The sequence below is a fragment of the Bos indicus genome, chromosome 23, assembly GCF_029378745.1.
Source record: "Bos indicus isolate NIAB-ARS_2022 breed Sahiwal x Tharparkar chromosome 23, NIAB-ARS_B.indTharparkar_mat_pri_1.0, whole genome shotgun sequence".
NCBI lineage: Eukaryota > Metazoa > Chordata > Mammalia > Artiodactyla > Bovidae > Bos > Bos indicus.
This window is the reverse complement of record NC_091782.1, coordinates 8,978,063-9,004,352: the sequence shown is the minus strand read 5'-3', so window position 1 is coordinate 9,004,352 and position 26,290 is coordinate 8,978,063. Positions and strand designations below refer to the sequence as shown.

Here is a 26,290-nt window from a genome sequence, read left to right as displayed (position 1 = left end):
CAACAAACTGGTTCCAAATTGAGAAAGGATTCAGATAAGGCTGTATATCGTCACCATGTTTATTTAACTTATATGTAGAGTACATCATGCCAAATGCCGAGCTGTATGAAGCACAAGTTGGAATCAAGATTGCAAGGAGAAATATCAATAACCTCAAATATGCAGATGACACCACCCTTATGGCAGAAATCAAAGAGGAATTAAAGAGCTTCTTGATGAAAGTGAAAGAGGAGAGTGAAAAGGCTGGCTTAAAACTCAGTATTCAGAAAACAAAGATCATGGCATCTGGTCCCATCACTTGATGGCAAATAGATGGGGAAACAATGGAAACAATGAAGAACTTTATTTTTCTGGGCTCCAAAATCACTGCAGATGGTGACTGAAGCCATGAAAGTAAAAGACACTTGCTTGCTCCTTGGAAGAAAAGCTATGACAAGCCTAGTGAAATGAAGTGAAAATTGCTCAGTTGTGTCCGACTCTTTGCGATCCCATGGACTATACAGTCCATGGAATTCTCCAGGCCAGAATACTGGAGTGGGTAGCCTTTCCCTTCTCCAGGGGATCTTCCCAACCCAGGGATCGAACCCAGGTCTCGCACACTGCAGGCAGATTTTTTATCAGCTGAGCTATCAGGGAAGCCCGTGACAAACCTAGACAGCATATTAAAAAGAGAGACATTAATTTGCCAACAAAGGTCTGTCTAGTCAAAGATATGGTTTTTCCAGTGGTCATGTATGGATGTGAGAGTTGGACCATAAAGAAAGCTAAGCACAGAAGAACTCATGCTTTCAAACTGTGGTGTTGGAGAAGACTCTTGAGAATTCCTTGGACTGCAACGAGATCCAACCAGTCAATCCTAAAAGAAAACAGTCCTAAATATTCATTGGAAGGACTGATGCTGAAGCTGAAGCTCCCAATACTTTGGCCACCTGATTCAAAGAACTGACTGATTGGAAAAGACCCTGATGCTGGGAAAGATTGAAGGCAGGAGGAGAAAGGGATGATAGAGGATGAGATGGCTGGATGGCATCACTGACTTCAATACTGATGGCTGGATGGCTGGATGGACATGAATTTGAGGAAGCTCCAGGAGTTGGTGATGGACAGGGAAGCATGGCATGCTGCTGTCCATGGGGTCGCAGAGTCAGACACAACTGAGCAACTGAACTGAATTGTTTTTCCATGTCTGGTTCTATCTGTTGCTTCTTGACCTGCATACAGGTTTCTCAGGAAGCAGGTAAGGTGGTCTGGTATTCCCGTCTCTTGAAGACTTTCCACAGTTTGTTGTAACCCACAGCCGAAAGCTTTAGTGTAATCAATGAAGCAGAAGTAGATGTTTTTCTAGAATCCTCCTGCTTTTCCTGTGATCCAATGGATGTTGGCAATTTGATGTCTGGTTCCTCCACCTTTTCTAAATCCAGCGTGTATATCTGGAAGTACATGGTTCTTGTACCGGCTTGAAGTAGGTTCAGCCTAGCTTGAAGGATTTTCAGCATTACCTTGCTAGCATGTGAAAGGAGCACAACTGCACCGGTAGTTTGAACGTCCTCAGACCTGACCCAGAGGAAAGACTTTAATGTGGAAGCATTAAACGTGGAAGCAAAGAAAGGAAATTATTTGATTGGCTATAGCTTAGTCGATTTGGCTGTGTGTGACTATCTTCCAGTGTTTTTTTTTTTTTGGCGAGTGGGGGGAGCGGGTTTGGGCCTGCGCATGCAGCGTTGGGGACCTTAGTTCACCCACCTCGGTGGGACCTGCAGTGGAAAGTGCAGATTCTTAACCACTCCGGGTAAGTCCCTCCTCTAGCTTCTCTTGAGGCATTTATAGGTTTAGATTTTGGCTTAAGTAGACCACCAGGGCATCAGAGTCACCTCAGTCTAAAGTTCTCCTTGTTTAATTAACACAACTCATAAACGATTAGTATGGGGTTTCCCTGGTGGCTCAGTGGTAAAGAATCCGACCGCCAACGCAGGGGACAGGTTCTGGGGTCAATCCCCAATGGGGAAAACATCCCACATGTTGAGGAGCAATTAAGCCCACTTCCACAACTACTGAGCCTGTGCTCTAGAGCTGAGGGAGCAGCAACTACTGAGCTCAAGTGCTACAACTACTGAAGCCTGTGCGCACCTACAGTACTCGATCGGCAAGACGAGAAGCCACTGCGATAACAAGTCCATGCATAGGCGACTAGAGAGTCGCCCCCGCTTGCCCCAACTAGGAAAAAATGCCCACAGAGCCACAAAGAGCCCGAACAGCCATAAATAAAATTTTTTAAAAAATAAAGCTGTGACTGATTTAAAAATATAAATAATTAGTTCAGACTCCCATCTAGTTTCTTTCTTTCTTTCGACTGGTAATGTGGTTTCCTGTGGTGGCAGCAAACGATAATATGAGTTGATTCTAAGCAAAACTGTGACATCCGTTGTACTATTTTGGGGTAAACAAGGTCTTCCCAAGAAAACAATGTTTTTTTTATCAAGGTCAAAGTGGAGTTTAGCTAAGGGGCCCTGCTGCTGCTGCTGCTAAGTTGTTTCAGTCGTGTCCGACTCTGTGCGACCCCATAGACGGCAGCCCACCAGGCTCCGCTGTCCCTGGGATTCTCCAGGCAAGAACCCACTGGAGGTCTATTACCTCTTGGGCTGTTTCCTCCCTCTGCACTCCACCCACCAACCACAATTTATGGGCAGGTCTCCATATAGACTTTGATTTCCCTCACGAAGCTTCAGGCCAGTGCCTGGGGAAGAGAGTTAAGAAAAGGCCTTCAATCCTAGTCCCAATGTCCTCGTTGACATTTCCCACCAGCAATTCTCAGACCAGGGCCCCTCAAGCACAGCTCACCCTTCCTTATTATTGCCTCAATAGTTAAGTCCCTATCGTTAACCGTCGCTCCGCTGGCCATCCACGGTCTTTCTCTTTTTATAAACCTCCGATTGGGCACCCGCAGTCCAGTTATAATCCTACTGGAAGTCACAAAGACAGCATGCCGGGTTTCGGCGCAGCAAGCTCAGCGACCCCAGACCTGGAGAAAAACTACGCCTGCGCAGACTGGAGCCGCCTCAGCTTCTGCTGCCCCCTGTCCGGCCCCTGCGGCCCGCACATACGACCCCCGCCTCCCCACAGCACCACCCCCCCGCGCCCCGCACTGCCGCCCAACCGCGCCTAGGTTAGATCGTTCCTCCCCATCCCCCCAACCCCACGCAGTGTTGAAGTGCTTGAGTGACCCCGGCTCACAGTAGGTACTAGGTCCTGGGCTGTAGAGGCCCAATGCCTTGAACCTTAATCTTAGAGACCTAGAATGACTTGGGCAGCTGCAGCTGGCATGTCTCTGTTGGGACTTCAGTTTCCGAAACACAAGTTAAAAAGCTGGACGTGGGTGTGTGCGTCCTCAGTGGCTCAGTGGTGTCTGACTCTTTGCAACTCTGGATTATAGGCAGCCTCCTCTGTTCTGGCTCCGGGCAAGAATACTGGAGTGGGTTGCCATTTCCTCCTCCAGGGGATCTTCCGGACCCATGGATCCAACCGGTGTCTCCTGCATTGGCAGGCGGATTCTTTTATCACTGAACCATCTGGGAAGCCCAAAAACTGGACAGAGTTTAGGAATTATTTATTCCAGATTATTCACATTATATTGATCGTTCAAAGACTCAGAGGCCTTCCTCTCCTTTTTTCTTCTTGGTTGGGGGAATTAGGGTCAAGCTGGGCAGGTGCAGGACTTGCCGACATCGTTCCCCTTAATCCTGGCAAGGCTGACTAAGGGCTTTCATCCCAGCCTCCTCGCTCAAGCCAGCGGTCAGACTGTGGGTTAGAATGGCCGAGGAGGAGGGCGATGTGGATGAGGAGGATGTGTTCCTGGCATTTGCCCGACATCCCACTCCTCCCAGGGGTCCCCTGCGGCGGGCCATGGACAAAGCCTTCTTTATCTTCCTGGTCCTCATCGTGACACTGCTGATGCTGGAGGCTGTTTGGAAGCTGCTATGGCTGCTACCTTGGGCAAAGTTTGAGGACTGGCTCCTGAGAACGCCTGAGAAGGAGGAGGAGCTGGAATTGTGACCATCTTTCCTAAACCTCTGCTTGCCCTGCCACAGAGGTGAGAGGGGAGACAGGGTGGAGGGGAATGGCACTGTTGGGGGCTTTGGAGGGACAGTTGGATAGCTGAGAGCAACTGTCTTAAAATTTCTGCACCTATACTTCAGGAAATAATTTTGAAAAAGTTTGTTCTTCTCAAGCACTTCTATGTAAGCATCTAAACTTTATCATCATAAGTTAACATTGTTTCAACGATGTAATTCCTGGGATATACAAAATATTTTAAAATAAATCAATCTTTTGTGTGTCCAGGGGAATTGAAATATCAGAGTGACGGTATCCACTAGCCCTCATTAAAAAATATAATTGGGACTCTTTCCTTTTCTTAACCCATCATTCTCTATTCTCCTAAAACTCCTATTACCATTCGACTTCCCCACAATTTTATGCTTTTATACTTGAAAGTCTTTTATTGACCAGTTTATCACATTTTAAAATATTTTTTTTCTTTGGTTGCACCTATGGGGGAATGTTAATTCCTCTACCAGGGATCTAAGGCCAGCCCCCTGCAATGGAAGCACAGAGTCTTAACCACTGGATGACCAGGGAAGTCCCCTATCACACTTTCTTACATATATATATATTATAATTGAGATGAAAAATATTTTTCTTTCTTGTGACCATAAAACTCTAGGTTTTTAGAAATATTTCTTCTGGGTTATCATTACAATTATTATGAGAGCAGAAGTGATAAAATAGCATAAAGATTGTACACATTTTCATAACTTAATATTCAGTTCAGTTCAGTCGCTCAGTCGTGTCTGACTCTTTGCAACCCCATGAATCACAGCACGCCAGGCCTCCCTGTCCATCACCAACTCCCGGAGTTCACTCAGACTCAGGTCCGTCGAGTCAGTGATGCCATCCAGCCATCTCATCCTCTGTCGTCCCCTTCTCCTGCCCCCAATCCCTCCCAGCATCAGAGTCTTTTCCAATGAGTCAACTCTTCGCATGAGGTGGCCAAAGTACTGGAGTTTCAGCTTTAGCATCATTCCTTCCAAAGAAATCCCAGGGCTGATCTCCTTCAGAATGGATTGGTTGGATCTCCTTGCAGTTCAAGGGACTCTCAAGAGTCTTCTCCAACACCACAGTTCAAAAGCATCAATTCTTTAGCGCTCAGCCTTCTTCACAGTCCAACTCTCACATCCATACATGACCACAGGAAAAACCATAGCCTTGACTAGACGGACCTTAGTTGGCAAAGTAATGTCTCTGCTTTTGAATATGCTATCTAGGTTGATCATAACTTTCCTTCCAAGGAGTGTCTTTTAATTTCATGGCTGCAGTCACCATCTGCAGTGATTTTGGAGCCCCAAAAAATAAAGTCTGATACTGTTTCCACTGTTTCCCCATCTATTTCCCATGAAGTGATGAACTTAATATTAAAAGTACATTTAAAATGAGATAGACAGGATGGTGTTTATGGTGCCTTGAAAGAAATAGGCTACATGTCTTTTTTTTTTAATTAGAGGATAATTATATTACAATATTGTTACATGTCTCTTTATTTAAGACAAGGTAATGAAATCCCTGGTGGTCCATCAGTTAGGACTTGGTGCTTTCATTGCTGTCGCTGGGGGCCAGTTCCATCCCTGGTTGGGGAACTAAGATCCCTGCAAGATTCAGGGCATGTGTCCCAAAACAAACAAACAAAAAACAACCAAGGTAAAACAAGGTAAAGTTATCCTTAGATTTCATGGTTAAGAACTATACCTTTTTTTTTTTTTTTTCCTTTTTAAATAGAGGGGGAGAAAGTCTATTGTAAAAGAGAAAAAGAAGGAGAAGCTCTAGTGCAAACATTTATTCAGGAAAACAAATTTTGGGAAAACTGAGAATCTGGAAATTAATCCTTTATATGTCCCAAATCCGAGTACCCTTAGGCGAGTCTTCATGTCCCCCAATTTGAAGACTACAGGCTTAGACGACTGGAGAAAAGTGGTGTGGGATTCTTTAATGGGAGTGAGGGTTTGAGGTTCTGTAACTCCGAGGGATTGGGGATGTAAGAGACTGTGGTCCTAGAAAGTGGCAAGATGCTCCCCCTCTGTGGAATTCTCAAGGATGTGGGAAACTCTGCGATTGGAACCATATTAACCTTTCCGGTTTCCTCAGAAGTTCACCTTTGGGCCCAGCTTTGCCTCTTCGAGCCCCTCCAGTTTCCCTAAAGTTGGTTTAGGGTGAGGGTGTGGGCGAGGCGGGCGCCAATGTTGGTTTCTTCTCTCTTCCTTCATCAGCTATCCCAGAGGAAGAGGAGGAGACGAGACTCAAGGTATTTTACGAGCCTCGAGCCTCGTTTCTTCTCACAGCTCTTACAGATTCTGCTCAGAGCTCCCTCCCCACATCGCCTGTCCTCAGGCCCTAGAGCTCCTGGACAAAGCACAGCCTCCTTGTCTTCAGCGCCTGCGCCTCGGGAACCCCCTCCAGAAAACGACGGAGAACCAACTAGGTCCCACCTACTTGGTTGGTCATTAGTTCTGTGGTGGAGCTTGGAAAGCACGCCAACAATCGCAATAATAATAACAACACATTTGTATAGCGTGTTGTGCTCGTTTGTATGCATGTGTTATGACTTGATGATTGGGAGATGTAGGCACCTGGATGTAGAAGTAGCTTCTGGGCAGCTGCAAGGGAGCGCGCAGACCATAGAAAGGAAAGACAGGTACAGTCGATTGAGCCGCGGAAACTGGGACCTGGCAGGTAGGAAAGCAGCGCCACAAGGCTTGTCAAAGCCCAGCGGATAGAAAAGGTTTTATTTCCCTTTTAAGAGACTCCTCCTTTCCATGCATCCCTGTTCAGCCTTGGAGGGCCCAATTCCTCACCCCGCGCTGTTCCGTTATTTCCTCCCCCCCTCCCCAACGTAGAAAGGTGGATCAGTCCTCCTCGCACGCGACTAGCGGTGGTTGGGCCGGGATGCGGGAAGTTTCTGATTGGCGGAGTCGCGGAAGCACCGGGTGAAAAGAGCTCCACAGACGGCGCCCCCCGGTCCCGGCGCAGCCAGAGCCGTACGGCAAAATGGCGGCCCTCGGGTATTTAGGACGCCCGGAGGCGACGAATCCGCCCCCTGCAGGCCAGGGTGAAAGGAGCCGCAGACTCTGTGGGCGGCACTGGAGGCTCTAGGAGGGGCGGCCCTACCTTCCTTCCTGCCTGACGGGGGCACTGGATTCCGTGCGACAATATGGCCGCGCCCGGCGCGTGTGGGCGGAAACTCCGCGGCTTCCGGTATGGAGTAGGGCCTGCGGTGGGAGGGGGAAGGAAGACGGAGGGAACCATGCGAGGTTCTGAGATCAGCGGAGAGGGTCGCCTCGAGAGACCGTTTCTGAGGTGGGGGCCGGACGGTGTGGGGAGCGAAGGCGGGGGCAGGAATGTCGAGGGAGAGGTACTGGGGAGTCCCGGGCGCTGAGTCTGACGGGCAGGCTGTGGGATCTTCCTTCCTATCCCTGAAGGGGAGTGGGGCGGCCAGGGGCTGAACTGGGGGAGGGGGACTTGGCGGGAAGCTCATTTAGGGGAAGGACTGGATTCAGGGCTGGAATCTGAGAGGAATCGGGAGAGCCCAGCGTGGAGCTCACGATCGGTTACAGGTCACTAAAAGAGAATGGGGAAAATTAGGGTGGGGTGAGAAGGAGGGGACTTGAGGTGAAATATCTTCAACCTAGCGCTTCGGTTTGAGGAGACCCACCAGAGGGTGGAATATAGAGATAATTTAAGTATAAAAGGGAATGGATTTTTGGGAGGGAACCTCCTTCTCAGAGGGTCTCCGAGTTGGGGTTATCTTTCAGAATGGGGTGAGGGTTTAGATTTGATATGTGTGAGAGAGAGCGAACAGGGAAGACGGTGGTGCCAGCGGGGTTGTGGTGTCTGTTCGAGAGGATGTCAAGGGAACCTGGAGTGCAGCGTGAGAGGTCGTCCAGGGGTTGAGAGGAAGACTCAACTTGCCAACTCTGAGAAATAGTGGGAAAACGATACTGAAAGACCGGATATAGGCGTGGGGGGTAGAGCTGGGGGTGGGACTTCAGGTTTTCAGAAGGTTTGGAACTCCCACAGTAAAGGGCCAGAAAAACATATGGTACTACTGCTTGCTGAAGCTAGGCAATAAGGACACTGTTGGGCATGGCTGGGTGCTTTTGAAACCCAAGAAGACTGGAAAACGTGTGAGCTGAAGGGATGGGGCGATGCTGGAGGGGCTCTGTCTGAGGCCCCATCCCCTTCCAGCAGGAATTACGAAATCCTCAACACTTCCTCCCTCCGGGGGATTTGATCCCCTATGGCCACCGCTAACAGCATCATCGTGCTGGATGATGATGAAGAAGATGAAGCAGCTGCTCAACCAGGGCCCTCCCACCCACCCCCTAATCCGGCCTCACCCAAGGCAGAAGCCCCTGGCTCCTCTCAGCCCCATGGGGCTGGAGGAAGCAGTAGTTCTGGCGGCAAGAAATGCTACAAGTTGGAGAATGAGAAGCTGTTTGAAGAGGTGAGCTTTAGGGGAGAAGACTGTCGTGCCCCAGGGAGGGGGATGGCTGATTGGCTCTCCTGTCCTTTCTCCCCCACTAACCCCACCTCACCTTTCTCTCAACCCTATCCTTTATCTTTTTCCCCTCCCTTTTCCCCCGTGAACCTTCCAGTTCCTTGCACTGTGTAAGACGCAGACGGCGGATCACCCTGAGGTGGTCCCGTTCCTCTATAACCGGCAGCAGCGGGCCCACCCTCTGTTTTTGGCCTCGGCGGAGTTCTGCAACATCCTCTCTCGGGTCCTCTCTCGGGCCCAGAACCGGCCAGCTAAGCTCTATGTCTACATTAATGAGCTCTGCACGGTTCTCAAGGCCCACTCAGCCAAGAAGAAGCTGAACCTGGCCCCTGCTGCCACCACCTCTAGTGAGCCCTCTGGGAATAACCCTCCCACAGACCCCTCCTCGGACCCAAATGCTGAGACCACTGCCTCTGAGGCCCCAAGGACCCATGGTTCCCGGCGGCAGATCCAGCGCTTGGAGCAGCTGCTGGCACTGTATGTGGCAGAGATCCGGCGGCTGCAAGAAAAGGAGTTGGATCTCTCAGAAATGGATGACCCAGACTCCACTTACCTGCAGGAAGCAAGGTTGAAGCGTAAGCTGATCCGTCTCTTTGGACGGCTGTGTGAGCTGAAAGACTGCTCTTCACTGACAGGCCGGGTCATAGAGCAGCGCATCCCCTACCGTGGTACCCGCTACCCAGAGGTCAATAGGCGCATTGAGCGGCTCATCAACAAGCCAGGGCCTGATACCTTCCCTGACTATGGAGATGTACTGCGCGCCGTAGAGAAGGCAGCTGCTCGGCACAGCCTTGGCCTCCCCCGACAGCAGCTCCAGCTCATGGCTCAGGATGCCTTCCGAGATGTGGGCATCAGGTTACAGGAGCGTCGCCACCTGGATCTCATCTACAACTTTGGCTGTCACCTCACAGATGACTATAGGCCAGGTAGGCATTAGTGAGATACTCCTTGGTAACCCTCATTCGTCAGGTGTGTGTGGTGGAGGGGGCATCTCTTTAGTCCCTACTTCTAGAGTTCTGGGTGACTACACTGACTTTATATCTTCCCACACAGGCATTGATCCCGCACTGTCAGATCCTGTCCTGGCCCGGCGCCTGCGGGAGAACCGAAGCTTGGCTATGAGCCGGCTGGATGAGGTCATCTCCAAGTATGCGATGATGCAAGACAGGAATGAGGAGAGTGAGAGACAGAAGAGAAGAGCCCGGCTCCCCCAGGCCACCTCTTCCCACTCTGAAGATACCCCCAAATCCTCGTTGGATTCTGGTGAGGTATGAAAGGAGAGACCTTGTCCTTCCCCTGCACTGGCCAGGAGGGAGTCTGGGGTGACTGATCGTGGCATGTGCAGAAGGAATTCAAGAAGCATTCCTTTGAGAATGGGGCAACAGATTCCTTCAGGAAACTCCTTTGTTCTCTGCAGGGCCCTAGTGGGATGGCATCCCAGGAGTGTCCTACCACTTCCAAGGCTGAGATCGATGATGAAGAAGATGAGGAAAGTGAAGAGGAGGAGGAAGATGAGGAGGAAGACGAGGAGGAAGACGAGGAAGATGAGGAGGAAGAAGATGAGGCCACAGATTCCGAAGAAGAGGAGGATCTGGAACAGATGAAGGAAGGTCAGGGGGACGATGAAGAGGAGGAGGAGGAAGCAGGTATGTCAAGGAAACAGTCTTCTCCTGTGTCAATTCTCTCTACTCTGTTGGGCACGAGCCCCTTTGAGATCCTTTCCTTCTTTCTCTTACTCTTTCCCCCAGTTCTTTTGCTACCAATCTGCTCTTTTTTCTTTTTTTTTTTCCAGAGAAGGATGGAGATAAGAGCCCCGTATCCCCACTACCGATCTCCACTGAAAAGAACCTGGAACCTCATAAAGGGAAAAATGGGTCTTCAGAGGAGCAGCAAAACAAAAGACTCACAGAGTCACCATCTTCACTGGCAGAAGAGCCCCCGGCCCCCTCCAGTGTAGTTGCTGAAAGCAGGGAAGAGCACCTCGAGGAGCTGCCCCTGGAGGAAGAGAGCCCTATGTCTCAGCTCTTTGAGCTAGAGATTGAAGCCTTGCCCCTGGATACGACCCCTTCCCCTGAGGAGAGGGACGTTTCCTCTTCCAAGAAATCAGAGGACCTCCTCAACACTGTGTTGGAGAATGGGGCCGCCATGGTCACCTCCACTTCCTTCAATGGAGGCGTCTCTCCTCACACTTGGGGGGATTCCAGTCCCCCCCGCAAGAAATCTCGGAAAGAGAAGCAAACAGAAGCTGGGCCATTAGGAAAGAGGTAACAGCAACAAGGAGAAAGAGGGAAGCCATGGAGGGACTGAAGGGGCTTTCTGAGAGAAATATTGTAGAAAGGAGTCTGGGGAAAAACTGCACGCTCCCCCTCCAGCCTCAGGCTCCACACACAACCCTCCTCCCATGTATGTTTCTGTCTCTAGCCATGTGGAAATGCAAAGGGCAGTACAGAAGAACGGGCAGAAGACACATACCCTGCCCAGCCCACCTTCCCCCTTGGCTTCTATGGCTCCAGTTGCTGATTCCTCAACAAGGGTGGACTCTCCTAGCCATGGCTTGGTGACCAGCTCCCTCTGTAGCCCACTTCCAACCCGGTTGTCCCACACTCCCCAGTCACAACCCTCCAGGCCTGGTACTTATAAGGTAAGAGGGGGTGGCTGTGTTTCCTAACTTCATTCTCTTTCATCATTCATTTGGGGTTCTCTGAATGTTATACCCATTACCTCCTCCCTCTCTCTTTTTTCCCACCCTAAGTTTTGATCTCTGATAAAGTCCTTCCCTGGCTTCACTGTGTTCCAGACCTTTCTGACTCTTTGTCTCTCATTCCCCTGCAGATGAGTGTGGCGACACAGTGTGATCCCGAGGAGATCATCGTGCTCTCAGACTCTGATTAACTGCCTCCCCCTCCTCCCTGACCCCAAAATGTTTGGGATCGTATTTGGAGGATGGTAGGAAGCACATGACTGAGGAAGGGATGGACTGAGCTAATTGCCTGTTGGTGGTTTCTTTTTAAAAACAACAACAACAACAAAGCTTAAGTTTTACATAGAAACATTAATAAACAATAAAGTTCTTTTCTTATTGTATCCCTGTCTTTTCCTTGTCCCGCCCTCACCAGCTGGTGATTGGCACCAGCTGTGCTCTGGCTCAGGGTTAGCCGTTCCCCCGGGACAGCCCTGGATCTGCCCTGTCCAGCTGCCTTCACGCCTCTGTTGGAGTTTTTCTCATCCTCAGGGCTCCTTGCCCTCTGCAAGGCACTAAAATGTGCTTCAGCCTCCTGAATGTGCTTTTCTTTCCCACTTCTAGCGGTAGCAGTAAAAAAGCCAATCAGCGGCCGACTCAAGGTTATCTAGCCAATCCAAGACCAGAGGTGGGGGGCGGAGCTTCAGGAGGACTGTCAGAATCTGGGCGACCGGGGCGGTTAGACATCGTAAACGCGCTAATGGCCACAGCTCAGGGGCGGAGCCCAAGCAGCGAAGGCCTAGGCCCATCGCCAATAGGAAGAGGCAGGCTTACTAAATTAAAGGGAAATGAGAGCTTCGGCGGACCCGAGTCCGGAGTCCTTAGCGGCGTACGAGACGTGGTACCTTTAAGGTGGAATGAAGCAGCCGTTTTTTAAAGGAGAAGTGGCCGAGTCGGCCGAGTATTGCCCAGCGGCTCGGGCGGGGGTGCCTGCCTGTGCCTTTAAAGCCTGAGGGGCGGGAGGCGGAGCGGAGGCGGAGGGCGGAGGGAGTCGGCGCAAGATGGCGGCGGGAGGGGCCCAGGCTGTGGCTCTGGCCGCCGAGTGAGGGGTGGGGGGGGCCCGGGGGCGCGCGGCCCGGTAAGCGGGGACGCGCGGGGTTGGGGGGCGCCTTCCGGGTGGGAGAGGAGGTCGAAGTACCGCTTGGGGCGGAGCAGAGGGGGGCGGGGTCCTATGTGGGCGGGGGTACTCAGGGGCGGAGCCAAAAGGCCACGGGGCGGGTCTTGAGCTGGGCGATTAGGGATAACTGGGGGCAAGGGGCGTGGCTAGCCAGGGGCATGGCCTAAAGGGAAATGGTTTTCGATGCCAGAACCGACCTGTCCCCCCCCACCCAAGAAAAGTGTACAAAACCCCAGTAAGGTAAATTTTATTAAGTTGGGCTCTCAGGCAAATGGGAATTTCTGAGGGGAGGCACCCCAGTCCCCAGGAGTACCTTATTTGTCTAACCTCCAAAGAAAGCACTGGATTTGGAGTTAGGACTCCTGCGTTTGTGGGTGCTGCCACTTAATGGTGTGACCTTGGATAATCTCTTAATCTTTCTGAGCCTCAGTTTCCTTATCTGTCAAATGGGGTTGAGAGGAGTGCCTACCTTATAGTGTCCTTGTAGGGGGTTACCCAGATAATAAATGTCAATGTGTTTTTAAACTGTAAAGGGCTGTGTCATTATGAGATGTTATCATTCGTCTCTCTTTTTCTTTCCAGAGACCCCCCCGGCCGCCCTCCTCCTTCCCTTGTTCCTGTGGCTGGGGGGGTACCCCTTCCCTCCACACCATGGAGCCATCTCCTCTGTCTCCCAGCGGGGCAGCACTCCCCCTGCCTCTATCACTGGCCCCGCCACCACTGCCCCTGCCTGCAGCGGCGGTGGTACATGTGTCCTTCCCAGAGGTGACCAGTGCCCTCCTGGAGTCTCTCAATCAGCAGCGGCTGCAGGGCCAGCTCTGTGATGTGTCCATCCGGGTGCAGGGACGGGAGTTCCGGGCTCATCGTGCTGTCCTGGCTGCTTCTTCCCCTTACTTCCACGACCAGGTCCTACTCAAGGGCATGACTTCCATCTCGCTGCCCAGCGTCATGGACCCAGGAGCCTTTGAGACTGTCTTGGCTTCAGCTTACACTGGCCGCCTCAGCATGGCTGCTGCTGACATTGTTAACTTCCTCACAGTGGGGTCTGTGCTCCAAATGTGGCACATCGTGGATAAGTGCACTGAACTCCTCCGAGAGGGCCGGGCCTCAGCCAGCGCCACCACCGTCACCACTGCTGCAGCCACGTCGGTCACTGTCCCTGGTGCTGGGGTCCCTTCAGGGAGTGGGGGCACGGTGGCCCCTGCCACTGTGAGCTCCGTGCGCTCCCATGCCTCCAGCCGGGCCAGTGAGAATCAATCCCCCAGCAGCAGCAACTACTTCAGCCCCCGGGAGTCCACTGATTTCTCATCTTCCTCCCAGGAGGCCTTTGCAGCTTCTGCAGTGGGCAGTGGGGAGCGCCGCACGGGCGGCCCTGTATTCCCTGCCCCTGTGGTTGGCAGTGGGGGTGCTACCTCTGGCAAGCTGCTGCTGGAGGCAGATGAGCTGTGTGATGACGGTGGGGATGGGAGGGGTGCGGTGGTCCCTGGGGCTGGGCTCCGCCGGCCCACCTATACACCCCCTAGCATTGTGCCACAGAAACACTGGGTATATGTGAAGCGGGGTGGAAACTGCCCAGCATCGGCACCCCTGGCTCCTCAAGACCCAGACCTGGAAGAGGAGGAGGAGGAGGAAGACTTGGTGTTGACCTGTGAGGATGACGAAGATGAAGAGCTGGGGGGTGGCTCCGGGGTTCCAGCACGGGGAGGACCCGAGGCTACCCTTAGCATAAGTGATGTCCGGACCCTGTCTGAGCCTCCGGACAAGGGAGAGGAGCAGGTTAATTTCTGTGAGTCCTCCAATGACTTTGGTCCCTATGAAGGTGGGGGTCCTGGGGCAGGGCTTGATGATTCAGGGGGACCAACCCCTTCATCCTATGCTCCAGCCCACCCTCCAAGGCCCCTGCTCCCACTGGACATGCAGGGCAACCAGATCCTAATCTTCCCATCCTCTTCATCCTCCTCCTCCTCCTCACAGCCACCAGGGAACCAAGCTGAACACGGGGCGGTGACCCTGGGGGGCACACCGGCAGGGGCCCTGGGCGGGCCAGGTGGTACTGGCGGGACCCCTGGAGGGACAGGCAGTGGGGATGGAAATAAGATCTTTCTGTGCCACTGCGGGAAAGCCTTCTCCCACAAGAGCATGCGAGATCGTCATGTGAACATGCACCTCAACCTGCGGCCCTTTGACTGCCCCGTGTGCAACAAAAAGTTCAAGATGAAGCATCACCTGACGGAGCACATGAAGACGCACACGGGTCTCAAGCCCTACGAGTGCAGTGTCTGCGCCAAGAAGTTCATGTGGCGAGACAGCTTCATGCGCCACCGGGGACACTGTGAGCGCAGGCACCACTTAGGCGGCGGGGGCGGGGGTGGACCGGGCCCCGGGGGCGGGCCCAGCGGACCGGCCTTGCAGCCCAAGAGAGAGTCCCCCTGCGGCGGCGGGGGCAGCGGCGATGAGGCCAGTGGGGCCACGCCCCCGTCCAGCCGATGCGTCTGGTCCCCGCTCAGTGTCCACAAGGTGGAAATGGGCTTCAGTGGGGGCGGCGGAGCAAACTGAAGGGGCGGCCCACCGGGGTAGCTTTCCGGGAAGAGAGATTAGGGGTCACGAATCTGGGGCACTGTGGACCCTACGTGATCTCCCAACACACTGTCTTCCTGTCTCTATGGACTTGTGTATATATATCCTGGAAGGGGAACCGCGTCGCATCATGGGCTACCCTATTCCACTCCTCAGCCCCTCCTCCCCAAAGTATCCCTGTAACTCAGCCCTTCCTTCCCTGCAGATGGGTGCACAGAAGCCCCAGCTCCCGAGTAGGGCGCATGTGGGGTGGGGGTGGGGGTGGGGTGAGGGGGCTTGTTGAGCATCCAGGAGTCACTGGGTCAAGGGTCAGGTGGTTGTAGTCTGTACCTGAAGTCTGTGTTTGTGTAGTTGTAGGGACCAGGCCTTAGAGCCCCACCCTTGTCCTAGAATATAGCCTGCCCCCCAAAAGGATGTGCCCTTTACTTCTACCCTAATCTCTCCTCCCCCACTTTGGGGGTCCCCAACTCAATTCTCACTGGGGAGAGCGGGGGATGGAGACAAGGAGGGACTAAGTCGTAGGAGTACAGGTTTTTATTTTAAATCTTATTTTTTCTAAACAGTGATTAAAATATTTATTGGTCATTTCATTTGGCTTCCCGACAACCCCGATGTGTCTGCTTGGGACCGGGCACAGGTGGGGAAAGGTGGAGTAATGGTTCTCAGGGAAGTGGATTCGGGGTTGGGGGGGACAAGCGGGAGCGCCTCGGGTGTGGGAAGACTCCCGGACTCTGCAGCGCTGGGTGATCCAGGAGGCCTGGGCGGGGCTGAGGTCCCCAGACCGGAACTCCCCAACTGAAGAGGATGTTCCGGAACCCCTGCCCGGCGCAAGGGAAGGGGGAAGGCGGGGAGAGAACCTGCCTCCCACGAACTTTCCCTTAGCCTGAGAGGGGATTTCCTCCGCCCCACCTGCTGGCCTTTGGAGGAAAGTGAAAGTGAAAGGAGGAAGAGGCTGCTTCGGAGCTGAGAAATCCGAACGCCATGAAGCGCCTGTCCCTGCTCCTCGCTGTGGCTTTGGGTGAGCGACCCCCGTGACTCCTGGCACAGGGAACGGTGGGAGGTGAGCCCCGCCACGTCCGGGGATGGGGGAGGTCGGGTCACCTGAAGTTGGGGCCGTGCCTTCACCCGCGCGCCTCTCCCCAGGCTTGGCGACCGCTGTCTCGGCCAGACCCGCGGTGATTGAGTGCTGGTTCGTGGAGGATGCGGGCGGGGCAAGTTGGCCAAGAAACCCGCTGCCCTGCTGCTGCGCCAGGGCGCGGAGAGCCCACCTCTTCGACCGGACCTCGCGCCAGAGCGCTACCTCAAAATTCACGGTGAGTCATCCCGGACTCGCTTCCAACTCTGTTGCCTCCTCCGAACACCCCCCCCCCCCCCCAGCCCTTTGGGTCTCAGTGACCTCGGGCCTCAGCTTCCCCCAGCTGTAAAGTGAAACGATCCGCCCTGTCAGTCTCTCACGACCGGCTAGTCTGCACCTTTGTAAGTCCCTGGACTCTGCCCTCCCCTCTTCTTTCCTGGCGGAGACTTTACGCCTGCAGCTCTTCTCTCTGCGTTCACAGACCCCGCGGGCGCCCTTCAGGCCGCCTTCAGGCAGTATCCCCGGGACGCCCCCGCGCCACGCTGCGAGATGAGCCTCTACGTCCCGCTCCCAGCCTCGGCCAAATGGCTCAGCGGCTTGACCCCGGAGCAGAGTTGCCCGCGGGCCCTGGACGGGACTTGGCTCATGGTCAGCATGTCTAGCCCGTTCCTCAGCCTCTCCAGCCTCCTTCGACCACAGTCGGAGCCTCAGCCGGAGCCTGCTCTCATCACCATGGCAACAGGTAGCTACAGAAGGGAATGGGAGATTACTGGGTAGATTGTAAGAGTCCAGATCAGCCGTTAATTCGCTCTGCGGACTTGAGCGAGTCACTTCCCCAGTCGGGTCTCCGTTTCTTTATTTGTAAATCAAGGCAGTTCAGTTAAAGTTAAAATGTCTTTACCGCTTCATCTAGTCTCAACCTAATCTAAAATAAAATGCGGTTTGGGGCGGGGTTTTGGAGAGAGGGGGGGGGTTCCGGACACCTGACCTCAAGAATGGAGAAAGAAATGGCAACCCACTCCAGTATTCTTGCCTAGAGAATCCTGTGAACAGAGGAGCCTGGTGGGCTGCCGTCTATGGGGTCGCAGAGAGTCGGACACGACTGAAACGACTTAGCAGCAGCAGCAGACCTTAAGCAACTGGCTAGGCGAGGGGCTTGGGAGGGTCTCAGAAGCAGGAACTTTTGCTCCTTTCCTCTGAGATCTTGCTAGGCGCTCCCACCTTTGCTGTTCACCCTGTTTAAAAAAAAAAAAACTGCCTTCACGCCCCACCCGTTCCCACATCCGGCGCTGCAACAATCAGCAAAGCACAGGCTCTTGCGCTTAAGCGCGTTAATCTCCCTTGACAGCCTCCTCTTATGGCTCGTGATGATGCGTTGACTCTGTGGTCACTGAATGGTGGGCTTGAGTGCATGGAAGGGACGCGGCGGGGGATCTGGTGGTTCCGGCTGCAAGGACGGACCACTTGCCGCATTGTGTAACCCGGTTCGAGGCCCAGGGGTTGGGCAGTTTTCGGGTCTTGGTCTTGGGAGTGGGTGGATAAAGCAAAAGTGGGGAAGATGCAACCTGGATTTGGGTTTCTTGGAGCTCTTCTCTGGAGGGTGATGGGAACAGAGTCCTTGGCAATTCTTAAACATTGTGTGATTTTATGGAAAGCATACAGCCTGACCTTCCAGTCAACCCCTACTGAGCCCTACACCCTGCCTTCCCCAGTACCTTCTCCCTGACGTTCGAGAATCACCCGTGGGACTCAGCACCCACTACACAATCCTCACCTCTGCTTCCACCTCCATTCTTTGTCCCCAGACATTGCCCAGGGCAGGGACAGAGGCAAACTGTTCCTTGTGGGGACGGCAGTTGTCTCTAGTGGACAGAAATATTTCCAAGGCTGTTGGTTTCACGAGGTAGGGTAAGAATGTCCCTTTTTCTCTGAATCTGCTTTTCTAGCTGTAAAATGTGGATGGTATTTCCCATCTGCCTTCCTGTTGTTGTGACAATCAAGGGAGACACTTTGTTAATTTATTCACTGACTTAATAAATGTTTATTATCACCAAGAATAAATTAGGGCCCTGTAGTTCTCAGTTCGGTCTACAAATAAGAATCCTTAAAAATTTCACTCCAGGTAAATTAAATCAGAATCTCTGGGGTGGCCTTGAACACTTTTAAGGGTCACAGAGGTGATTAGATGTAGAGTCTACTCTCAGAAACGTTCTCATCAGATTTGCCATGGGATAGTTTTAGAGTAGAAAGTGACTTGAGCCCTAAAAGAAGTGTGGATAGGGAGCCAAGGGCATGGCCAGGTGAGAACGTTATTGCAGCTCACCCACCACCGGGGGTGAAAACTAGTTGCTGTGCTCAGTCTTCCTTTTCAAACATTCTTGCTTGATTAGGGATTTAAGAAAATGAAAGGTTTTTTTTTTTTTAATGTAAAATTAAAAATAGACTCTTTCCAGGGTCACAGATCAATAGTTTTGCTAGTATGGATTTATTTATACTTTATTTCTTACCAAGTAAGTTGTTAAATACTCTAAAATGTTTGTTGACAAATATACTTTCTTAATATACTTTGTGTGTATAGTATTTCTCATCATTCTTTTAAAATTATTATAGAAAGTTTCAGTGATACACTAGGAGAGGAAAATAAACCCGCCATACACTGTATACCTACTTGTACAGTTATTACATTTACCGAATTTTTTAATGGGAATAACATCTTATCTATTAGTTTTGGCTGTGCTGGGTCTTCGTTGCTGGGCGTGGGCTTTCTTCAGCTGCAGTGTGAGGGCTTCTCATTGTGGCCATTTCTCTTGTCGCGGAGCACAGGCTCTGCAGTGCAGACTCAATAGTAGTTATGGCGCATGGCTTTAGTTACTCCAGGGCATGTGGGATTTTCCTGGACCAGGGATTGAACCTGTGCATTGTAAAGAGGATTCTTAACCACTGGATCCCCAGAGAAGCCCTACCAAATTGTTATACCTATCTTCCTCCAATTTTCTATTCTTTTTTGGAAGTGTTTTTAAGTATGTCTCATCATATTATTTTACTCATAAGTACTTCAGTAAACATCTCTATTACCTAAGGACTTTAACATCCCCCCTACACACAATAGCATTATACCTAACAAAACAAATAATAATTCCTTAATATGATTTAATTTCTGGCCCATACTAAATTTTTCCCAATTGTCTCAGTGATGCTATTTTACAATTGATTTGTTTGAATCAGGATCAAAAAGATGTCTATATTTTCTCTTTGGTTGTTGAATCTGCTTGGGCTACCATCACAAAATATCGTCGACTGGGGGGCTTAAACAATAGGAATTTATTTTCTCACAGTTCTGGAGGCTAGAAGTTCAAGATCAGTGTGCTAACATGGCTGATGTCTGCTGAGAACTCTCCCCTTGTGCTCACAGACAGCTGCCTTCTGGCTGTGTCCTCACAGGGAGGGAAGAGGGAGAGAGCTTTGCTATTTCTTCCTCTTCTTATAAGGGCACCAGCTCCATCAGATTAGGGCTTACCTATGACCTCATTGACTTGTATCACCTCGTCCAACTCCCTGTCTCCAGTCACATTGCAGGTTAGGGCTTCAACGTATGAATTGGGGGTTGGGGAAGGCAGAGCCGCAAACATCCAGTCCATAGCAGTTTTATCTCTTGAGTCTGTCTTATTGTAATTGCCCTATCCCTTTAAATGCTATTGGCTTGTCATTTGTTCTGTAGATGTTCCCTTATTCTATATTTGACCAATTGTTTGCTCATCCTGTCATTTTCTGTGTTCCTTTTCCCTCCATGTTTCCTATACATTGATAGAGCTAGAGGTTTGATTAGATTTGGGTTTAATTTTTTTCAGTAATACCCTATAATAGTTGTTATCATTCACTTTTAACAGAAAAGCATAGACCTATATAATACAAACTGTGAAACAGTAGAAATTTCCTTACCAACAGGTTCTGGCCCTGTTATGTTTACATGTGTATTTTTACAGAGTCCAGGTTGTGGAATGTAGGTCTAAAATTGCTTCAATTACCCATATTAAAGAGCACTCTTAGCTTAAGATTTGCTTATTAATTCTACAGATTGATTCATACAATTCAAAAGTGTGTTTCTGGATTTAAATAAACTAAATGAAATTGCTTACTTTTTTTACTCTCTTGAACAAAAATAGTCCTGTGAGGTTCAGAGAAGTTTAACTTTGTGGGCCTTAGAAGCTAGGATTAAAAGTTACATAAAAGTAGGGAATTCCCTGGTGGTCTAGTGGTTAGAACTCTGCTACGCTTTCACTGCCAAGGGCTCTGGTTCCATCTCTGGTTGTAGAACTAAGATTCTGCAAGCCAAATGGCACAACCAAAAAACAAAAATAATCACAAGAGGAAAAAAAAATTACTTCCACTTGGAAGACCCAGACATTTCTGGCAGTTGAACAAAGCTAAGAAAAGCCCAATGACAACAGATTTTCTACTGGTCATAGAAAGGGCTTCTCCGTGGCTGGTTCTTCGGGTGCAAGAGAAGTCCGGAAAGGCTAGATTACCCAGTTCCTTGAAAGCTGGGGTTTATAAGTGATAGTGAATCATCAGAAGTTTTGTGTGTATGTGTAGGTATGTGGGTGCCATTTTTCCAAAAGCCTGTTATTTTACATGATTCCTACAAAAGGTAGGCAAGGATCAGTCATTGGACTAATGGGAAAATAGAGATAAAGTCATTTTTCCAAGATACCCTGCAAATCCTTCACCATGATGATGACAGTAATGAAAGTAGTAACAGCTAAGCATTTTCTATACACCAGCTCCTGTTCTAAGCACTTTATAGGCATAATCTTATTTATTCCTCTGAACAACCGTAAGAACTAAGTACTGATGTTATACCCATGTCACAGATGAAGAAATATGAGACAGAGCAGTTAGGTAACTTGTCCAGGGACACACAACTTGTAAGAAGCAAGGCTAGGGATTGAACCTGGGCCCTCTAGCGCCAGCCTCTGCTTTTAGTTGCTAGGTTCCTAGGAAACTGGGATTTTTAAACAGGCAAGTGCCTGGGTCAGACTTGCAGCCATGTTATTTGGTTATAGTGTGAGGATGAAATGAAGGAGAGCGAGATCTGAGAGGAGGCTGCTGTAACTGCCCAAATGTAGCAGAAGCAGCACTTGCTGCTGCTGCTAAGTCGCTTCAGTCGTGTCTGACTCTGTGTGACCCCACAGACGGCAGCCCACCAGGCTCCCCCGTCCCTGGGATTCTCTAGGCAAAAACACTGGAGTGGGTTGCCATTGCCTTCTCCGGATGAGCACTTGAGTCGGAAACAAATGTAACATCTATCTGGGAGACAGAATTAGGGCCTGGTGGGGATGGCACATAGCGTGTTATGTTTGGCAATCTGTCTTTCTTATCAGACTGCACAGTTGGAGGGCAGGGGGCTGCCTGTCCTGTTCACCACTCTCATCAACTTTGAACATCCTAGGTGCTCAATCAATATTAGTCAAATGAATGAATTAGAAGGAATCTTAGGGATTGCAAATGCTTTCCTTTAGTGCCTAGGGGCTGGTGGTGATCATTTAAGGCAGGGAAGACCGGCACTGGAGCTGGGCCAGGGGATGTTCTAGAGATGCTGTTCAGCTGGGACATGTTATGTTTGTCTGGCAGATGACTGGCTGTAATCACAGCAAACACTTTTGTAGATGTACTGTGTTCCAGGCACTATTCTAAGCAGCTTTAATATATAGGTGTCTTTGTTGTCCAGATCAGTAGCAGATATGAATTGACTGAACCTTCACTGCTCCAACTCCTTGGGATGAGTGCTAGCATCATCATCATCCTTATTTAGGAGAACGGGACACTGAAGAGTAAACTAACGGCCCAAGGCTATATAACAGCTGCTGAGTTGGGACTGATCAGGGCAATCAGGCTCCAGGCATTTAACCAGCCTATACTTGCCTAAGCAGAGCCCAGAGGTCTGTGTTCAGCTTTAGTCTAGAGCCAGAACCTTCCAGGGTCAGTAAATACTCTGTGTAGCATCAGGGGATTGACAGTCATGAGTCATCACTGTCTTCACCAGCAAACCAAGAAAGGCCTGGCTCTTCAAGTGTGGGTGTGGAGACTGGTGGGCTGGTTCAGGCTGTGTCAAAAGGACCCTCAGATCCCTCTGTCCCCAGGGCTGGTGCAGAATGGGCTGTGTGTTCCGAGCAGCCTTTAAAGGCCGCCCTTATTCACCTCAAGACCCCTCTGCTCACTCTGAGTTACAGTGGGTCCCACAGTCCCAGGACAAAGGGGGTTTGCAGGGAGGGCTGGGAGATGGTGAGTGTCCAAGGAAGTGTCCTTGGAGGGGTGGGTAAGAGTTAACTCCTCCCCATAACCCAATTCTCTATTTTTTCTCTTTCTCTTCCCCTCCCGACCCTTCTCTCCCCACCGTCCCCAGCTGTCCTAACTGTCTTCACTCACACCCCTACCCCTCGCATCCCAATGGGACAAGATGCCTTGCTGGACTTGAGCTTTGCCTACGTGCCCCTCACCCCCAAGGCTCCTTCTCTGGCCCCAGGTCCCCCTCCCTTTGGGCTGGAGTGGCGACGCCAGCACCTGGGTAAGGGGCACCTGCTGCTAGCTGTGACTCCTGGACTGAATGGGCAGGTGCCAGCTGCCCGAGAGGGGGCAGTGGCATTTGCTGCTTGGGATGACGATGAGCCCTGGGGGCCATGGACCGGAAATGGGACCTTCTGGCTGCCTGCAGTTCGGCCCTCCCAGGAGGGTACCTATCTGGCTACTGTTCACCTGCCATACCTGCAAGGGCAGATCACCCTGGAGCTTGCTGTACTGAGTGAGTGAGGATATGGCGATTCTTATGGGTATACGATGGTCACTAGGATTGTAGGGACTCCATGATGGGAGGACAGTGGAGAAAAGGGTGCTGGGTGAATACGGGGAGATATACTGGGGTCCCTGGGAGTCAGAGGGGCAATGGGTAAAGGATTCCTAGGGATCTAAAGGGCTTTGGGATGGAGGTTCCCAAATCTGAAGAAGGGGTCCTTGAGGCTGGGGACACGGCATGAAGATTCCTGCGAAACACCAATGGGGAGATGGTGGGCTCCCCAACCTGGGAGGAAACCCCTAAACCCTCTCAGTATGGGGAGCCAGAGGGCACACAGAGGGCCTCTGAGGCAGGGCTGTGTAGATCAATTCCCCATGCTCCTTTCTTCCTCTCTCCCCAGAACCCCCCAAGGTGGCCCTGACACCAGCGCCTCTTGTATGGGCTGCTCCTGGGGAGGCACCCCCAGAGCTGCTCTGCCTCGTGTCCCACTTCTACCCCTCCCATGGGCTGGAGGTGGAATGGGAGCTTCGGGGTGGCCCAGAGGGTCGCCTTCAGAAGGCTGAGGGCCAGAGGTGGCTCTCGGCCCTGAGACATCACTCAGATGGCTCTTTGAGCCTCTCCGCACACCTGCAGCTGCCCCCGGTCACCAGTGAGCAGCATGGGGCCCGCTATGCCTGCCGAGTCCACCACCCCAGCCTGTCCGCCCTGGGGCGCAGCGCTGAGGTCACCCTGCAGGTGGCTGGTAAGAGTCTGGAGGACGGAGAAATGGGGTGGCGCTGGGGGGTGTGCCTGGGAATTTCAGACTCACTCTCTTGCCCCTTCTGCCTGCCAGGTCTCTCTGGGCCCTCTCTGGAGGACGGCATTGGTCTCTTCCTGTCTGCCTTTCTCCTCCTTGGGCTCCTCAAGGCACTGGGCTGGGCCGGTGAGTGTGAGCCCCACCCAAACTGGGACCCTTGAGAGGCAAGACATTATCTGCCTCCTCCCAAAGAAGTCTGACACTCATCCCTTTGCCCTACTGCTCCCCCATCCCATCTCTTCTCAATCTCTCTCCACAGCTGCCTACCTGACCACACAGAATTCAATGGAAAAGGTAACAACACTCCACTTTCCTTTATTTTTCCCTTCTCATTTTATCCCCTTTCCCCAACTCCTCACCCAAGAGGGCGGCTGCTGGCCTGGTGGGCAGAATCCAGCCTTGGAATTCACACAGACCTGCATTAAATCCCGCCACCTCAAACAGGCTACACCTGTTTCCTTGGGTGTAAGGGGGGGAAAATGACTTAGGCAGTGATATCCTATAGAAATATAACACAAGGCACATATGTAAATTTAAATGCATAGTCTAGGGACTGCATTAAAAAGGTAAAATATATCTAATATATCCAAAATGTTGGCATGGCAACATGTCATCAGTATAAGAAATTATAGTGTTTTCTCCATTCTGAGTCTTCAAAAGCAGTGGTTTATTTTAAACCTCAGTATGGACTAGCCACATTTCAAATGCTCAACAGACACGAGTGAATGGTGGCTACTGTACCGGTCAGCAGAGCCTCAGAGGGCTGTTGGAAGGATTTAAGGAGATATGGCATCTCCTTTGAAAGATGCAGGAGCAGAAGCACTTGGTGCTGCATCTGCCAGGCTTAAAATACACAGAAAGCGTTAGCCTCTTTCTGCTGCCACCTCTGTGCCCTTGACGTTCACTGTCTCTGGACTGACCATGAGCATTTAACCCTGCTTTCTAATACCCTGAATCCCTCACCTTTTTATTTCTCTTCCAGAAAACAGAGTGAAACCAACTCAGCACCATCCTGGGGAAGCCACCATCCTCTCCGGTCTAAGCTACTGTAATAACTCCCCAAATTGTATGCCCTCTGTTCCTGCTCCCTCCAGTCTCTCTCCACTGAGCCACTGGAATGCTTCCTGAAAAGACACAAGGCATTCACCTCCTTAGGACTCTAGAGCAGCGGTTCTCAAAATTTTTGGTCTCAGGATCTCTTAAAAATTATTAAGGACTCTATAAAGCTTTCACTTATGTAGATTATAAGCCACAGATATTTACTGTACTGTTCTCAAAACTGAGAACAATTTAATACACAGGAAGACACAAGCACACGTTCCATTAGCTGTGGGGACGATGTCAGTACATGTCATGTAGCTTCAGGAAAACGCCAGTGTAGGTTCTTTAGTGACCGAGAGTGAAAAGGCAAGTAACAGTTTAGGATTGCTACGAAAATAGTCTAAACCTCACGTAGCCCTTGAAATAGTCTCAGGGACATCTGGGACAGGAACCGGTGCTCTAGAGGCCAAATCCATTCTTTCCGGCCCTGACTCTCTGCATCCCTGCCCTCCAGCCACTGCTCCGCTTAGCGCTCTCCCGCCCTCCTCCCGATGCTCATTACACCTAAAGCTGATCCTTTTCTCCATGGCCTCCCACTCCCTCTGGGTCCCAGAGCGTTGTTGTCTCTGCCTGGGCTACGGACCAGGTCAGCCTCGCCCCCTCAGACCGCCGCGTGTCCCTCTGGTGCGGTTCACCACGGTTGTATTTAAGTGATTGTGCGAGTCGTTGTTAAAAGCCTGCCTCCCTGCCCGGACTGTTGGCTCCTCGAAGGCTGGGACGACCCTGTCCTTTCCCTGCGGTGTCTCCCGCGCCTGCACAGGGCCCGCTGGAGGGCGCTCAATTTAAGAAGTTGGCCTTTTTTTCGTCCGAAAGATTAAAAAAAATGTGTTGAATCAAATAAACTACTGGAAGAAGGAAGCAGCGGCTCGGCTGAGGGGGGTCCCCTTCGAGGGCCAGGTCGGTCGGCCCGACGGACGCAGGGTGCGGGTCTAATCGTGTGGCAATAAACTCGTTGCAGTGTTTTTCAAAAGGAACCTCTCAGTTCTACCTCAGGGACCCTCTTTCCAGGCGCTGTGATACTTCCACTCCCCCATGGTTCCTTCCCACGGCCCGCCTCTAACGCCTTGGCGGCACCCGACGCCCCTTTGGAAGGGACTGAAGCCGGGCGCCACCCACGGCCGACAGCGTGCCCTCATGCCGCGGGCACTCGCGGGGCACCAGGGCAGCGGAGGGGCCGGCCTCGGCGCCGGAAACAACCCCCGGCGCCCTCTCTGGGACCGGAAGTAGCGGCTTCCTGCCCCGCCCACTCCCGAGCAAGAGAGGAGCCCCGGGCTCCCCCGAAAACCCGGAGCGGATTTTGGCCCGCCAAACGCGTGGGTTGGGGCGAAGTGGAGCCCCGGTGGCCCGGAGAAACTGGGCCCGTTCCCCCTGACACGCTCCCCGCGGGACTTTTAGCCTCGCGGTGTGCGAGGAGCGGGATGTTAGATTCGGCTCTCGCCCTTCCCCGGGGGCTGGAAACGGGAATCCCTGTCCCCACTCAGCGCAGAGC

The 26,290-nt window shown here is 51.7% G+C and overlaps 4 protein-coding genes across 8 annotated transcripts; all 4 read left to right on the top strand.

The window, feature by feature from the left end:
* Positions 1 to 3,350: 3,350 nt before the first annotated feature.
* SMIM40 (small integral membrane protein 40) lies at positions 3,351 to 6,774 on the top strand. Its single transcript, XM_070777829.1, has 2 exons — positions 3,351 to 4,087; positions 6,318 to 6,774. The coding sequence occupies exon 1, from the start codon at positions 3,808 to 3,810 to the stop codon at positions 4,048 to 4,050; it is 243 nt and encodes an 80-aa protein (XP_070633930.1). The 5' UTR covers positions 3,351 to 3,807; the 3' UTR covers positions 4,051 to 4,087; positions 6,318 to 6,774.
* Positions 6,775 to 7,077: 303 nt separating this feature from the next.
* Positions 7,078 to 11,689, top strand: DAXX (death domain associated protein). Of its 4 annotated transcripts, none has more exons than XM_019985222.2 (8): positions 7,078 to 7,302; positions 8,293 to 8,551; positions 8,703 to 9,531; positions 9,659 to 9,873; positions 10,023 to 10,251; positions 10,398 to 10,869; positions 11,027 to 11,246; positions 11,438 to 11,689. In XM_019985222.2, exons 2-8 carry the CDS (start codon positions 8,345 to 8,347, stop codon positions 11,495 to 11,497), a joined length of 2,232 nt encoding a protein of 743 aa, XP_019840781.2. In that variant the 5' UTR covers positions 7,078 to 7,302; positions 8,293 to 8,344; the 3' UTR covers positions 11,498 to 11,689. The 4 variants fall into 4 exon arrangements, with proteins under 4 accessions (XP_019840781.2, XP_019840780.2, XP_019840779.2 ...); XM_019985221.2 differs by having other exon boundaries at positions 7,270 to 7,404; positions 8,296 to 8,551; XM_019985220.2 differs by lacking the exon at positions 7,078 to 7,302 and adding an exon at positions 7,313 to 7,404.
* Positions 11,690 to 12,340: 651 nt separating this feature from the next.
* Positions 12,341 to 15,629, top strand: ZBTB22 (zinc finger and BTB domain containing 22). Of its 2 annotated transcripts, none has more exons than XM_019985229.2 (2): positions 12,341 to 12,423; positions 13,045 to 15,629. In XM_019985229.2, exon 2 carries the CDS (start codon positions 13,114 to 13,116, stop codon positions 15,016 to 15,018), a length of 1,905 nt encoding a protein of 634 aa, XP_019840788.2. In that variant the 5' UTR covers positions 12,341 to 12,423; positions 13,045 to 13,113; the 3' UTR covers positions 15,019 to 15,629. The 2 variants fall into 2 exon arrangements, with proteins under 2 accessions (XP_019840788.2, XP_070633925.1); XM_070777824.1 differs by lacking the exon at positions 12,341 to 12,423 and adding an exon at positions 12,591 to 12,702.
* A 181-nt stretch (positions 15,630 to 15,810) lies between these two features.
* Positions 15,811 to 25,771, top strand: TAPBP (TAP binding protein). The gene is given in 9 exon segments (XM_019985237.2): positions 15,811 to 16,057; positions 16,183 to 16,251; positions 16,254 to 16,352; positions 16,596 to 16,856; positions 22,518 to 22,913; positions 23,305 to 23,646; positions 23,737 to 23,826; positions 23,960 to 23,994; positions 24,683 to 25,771. Coding segments are annotated over 9 exon segments (1,341 nt in total). The 5' UTR covers positions 15,811 to 16,020; the 3' UTR covers positions 24,695 to 25,771.
* The last annotated feature ends 519 nt before the right edge of the window (positions 25,772 to 26,290 follow it).

Bases quoted from the DNA above. Each gene is read 5' to 3' on its own strand.
- SMIM40 (XM_070777829.1), top strand. From the start codon at position 3,808: ATGGCCGAGGAGGAGGGCGATGTGGATGAGGAGGATGTGTTCCTGGCA.
- DAXX (XM_019985222.2), top strand. From the start codon at position 8,345: ATGGCCACCGCTAACAGCATCATCGTGCTGGATGATGATGAAGAAGAT. The intron at 10,252-10,397 runs GTATGTCAAGGA...TTTTTTTTCCAG, and splicing joins AGAGGAGGAGGAGGAAGCAG to AGAAGGATGGAGATAAGAGC. The intron at 11,247-11,437 runs GTAAGAGGGGGT...ATTCCCCTGCAG, and splicing joins CCAGGCCTGGTACTTATAAG to ATGAGTGTGGCGACACAGTG.
- ZBTB22 (XM_070777824.1), top strand. From the start codon at position 12,646: ATGCCAGAACCGACCTGTCCCCCCCCACCCAAGAAAAGTGTACAAAAC. The intron at 12,703-13,044 runs GTAAATTTTATT...TTTTCTTTCCAG, and splicing joins GTGTACAAAACCCCAGTAAG to AGACCCCCCCGGCCGCCCTC.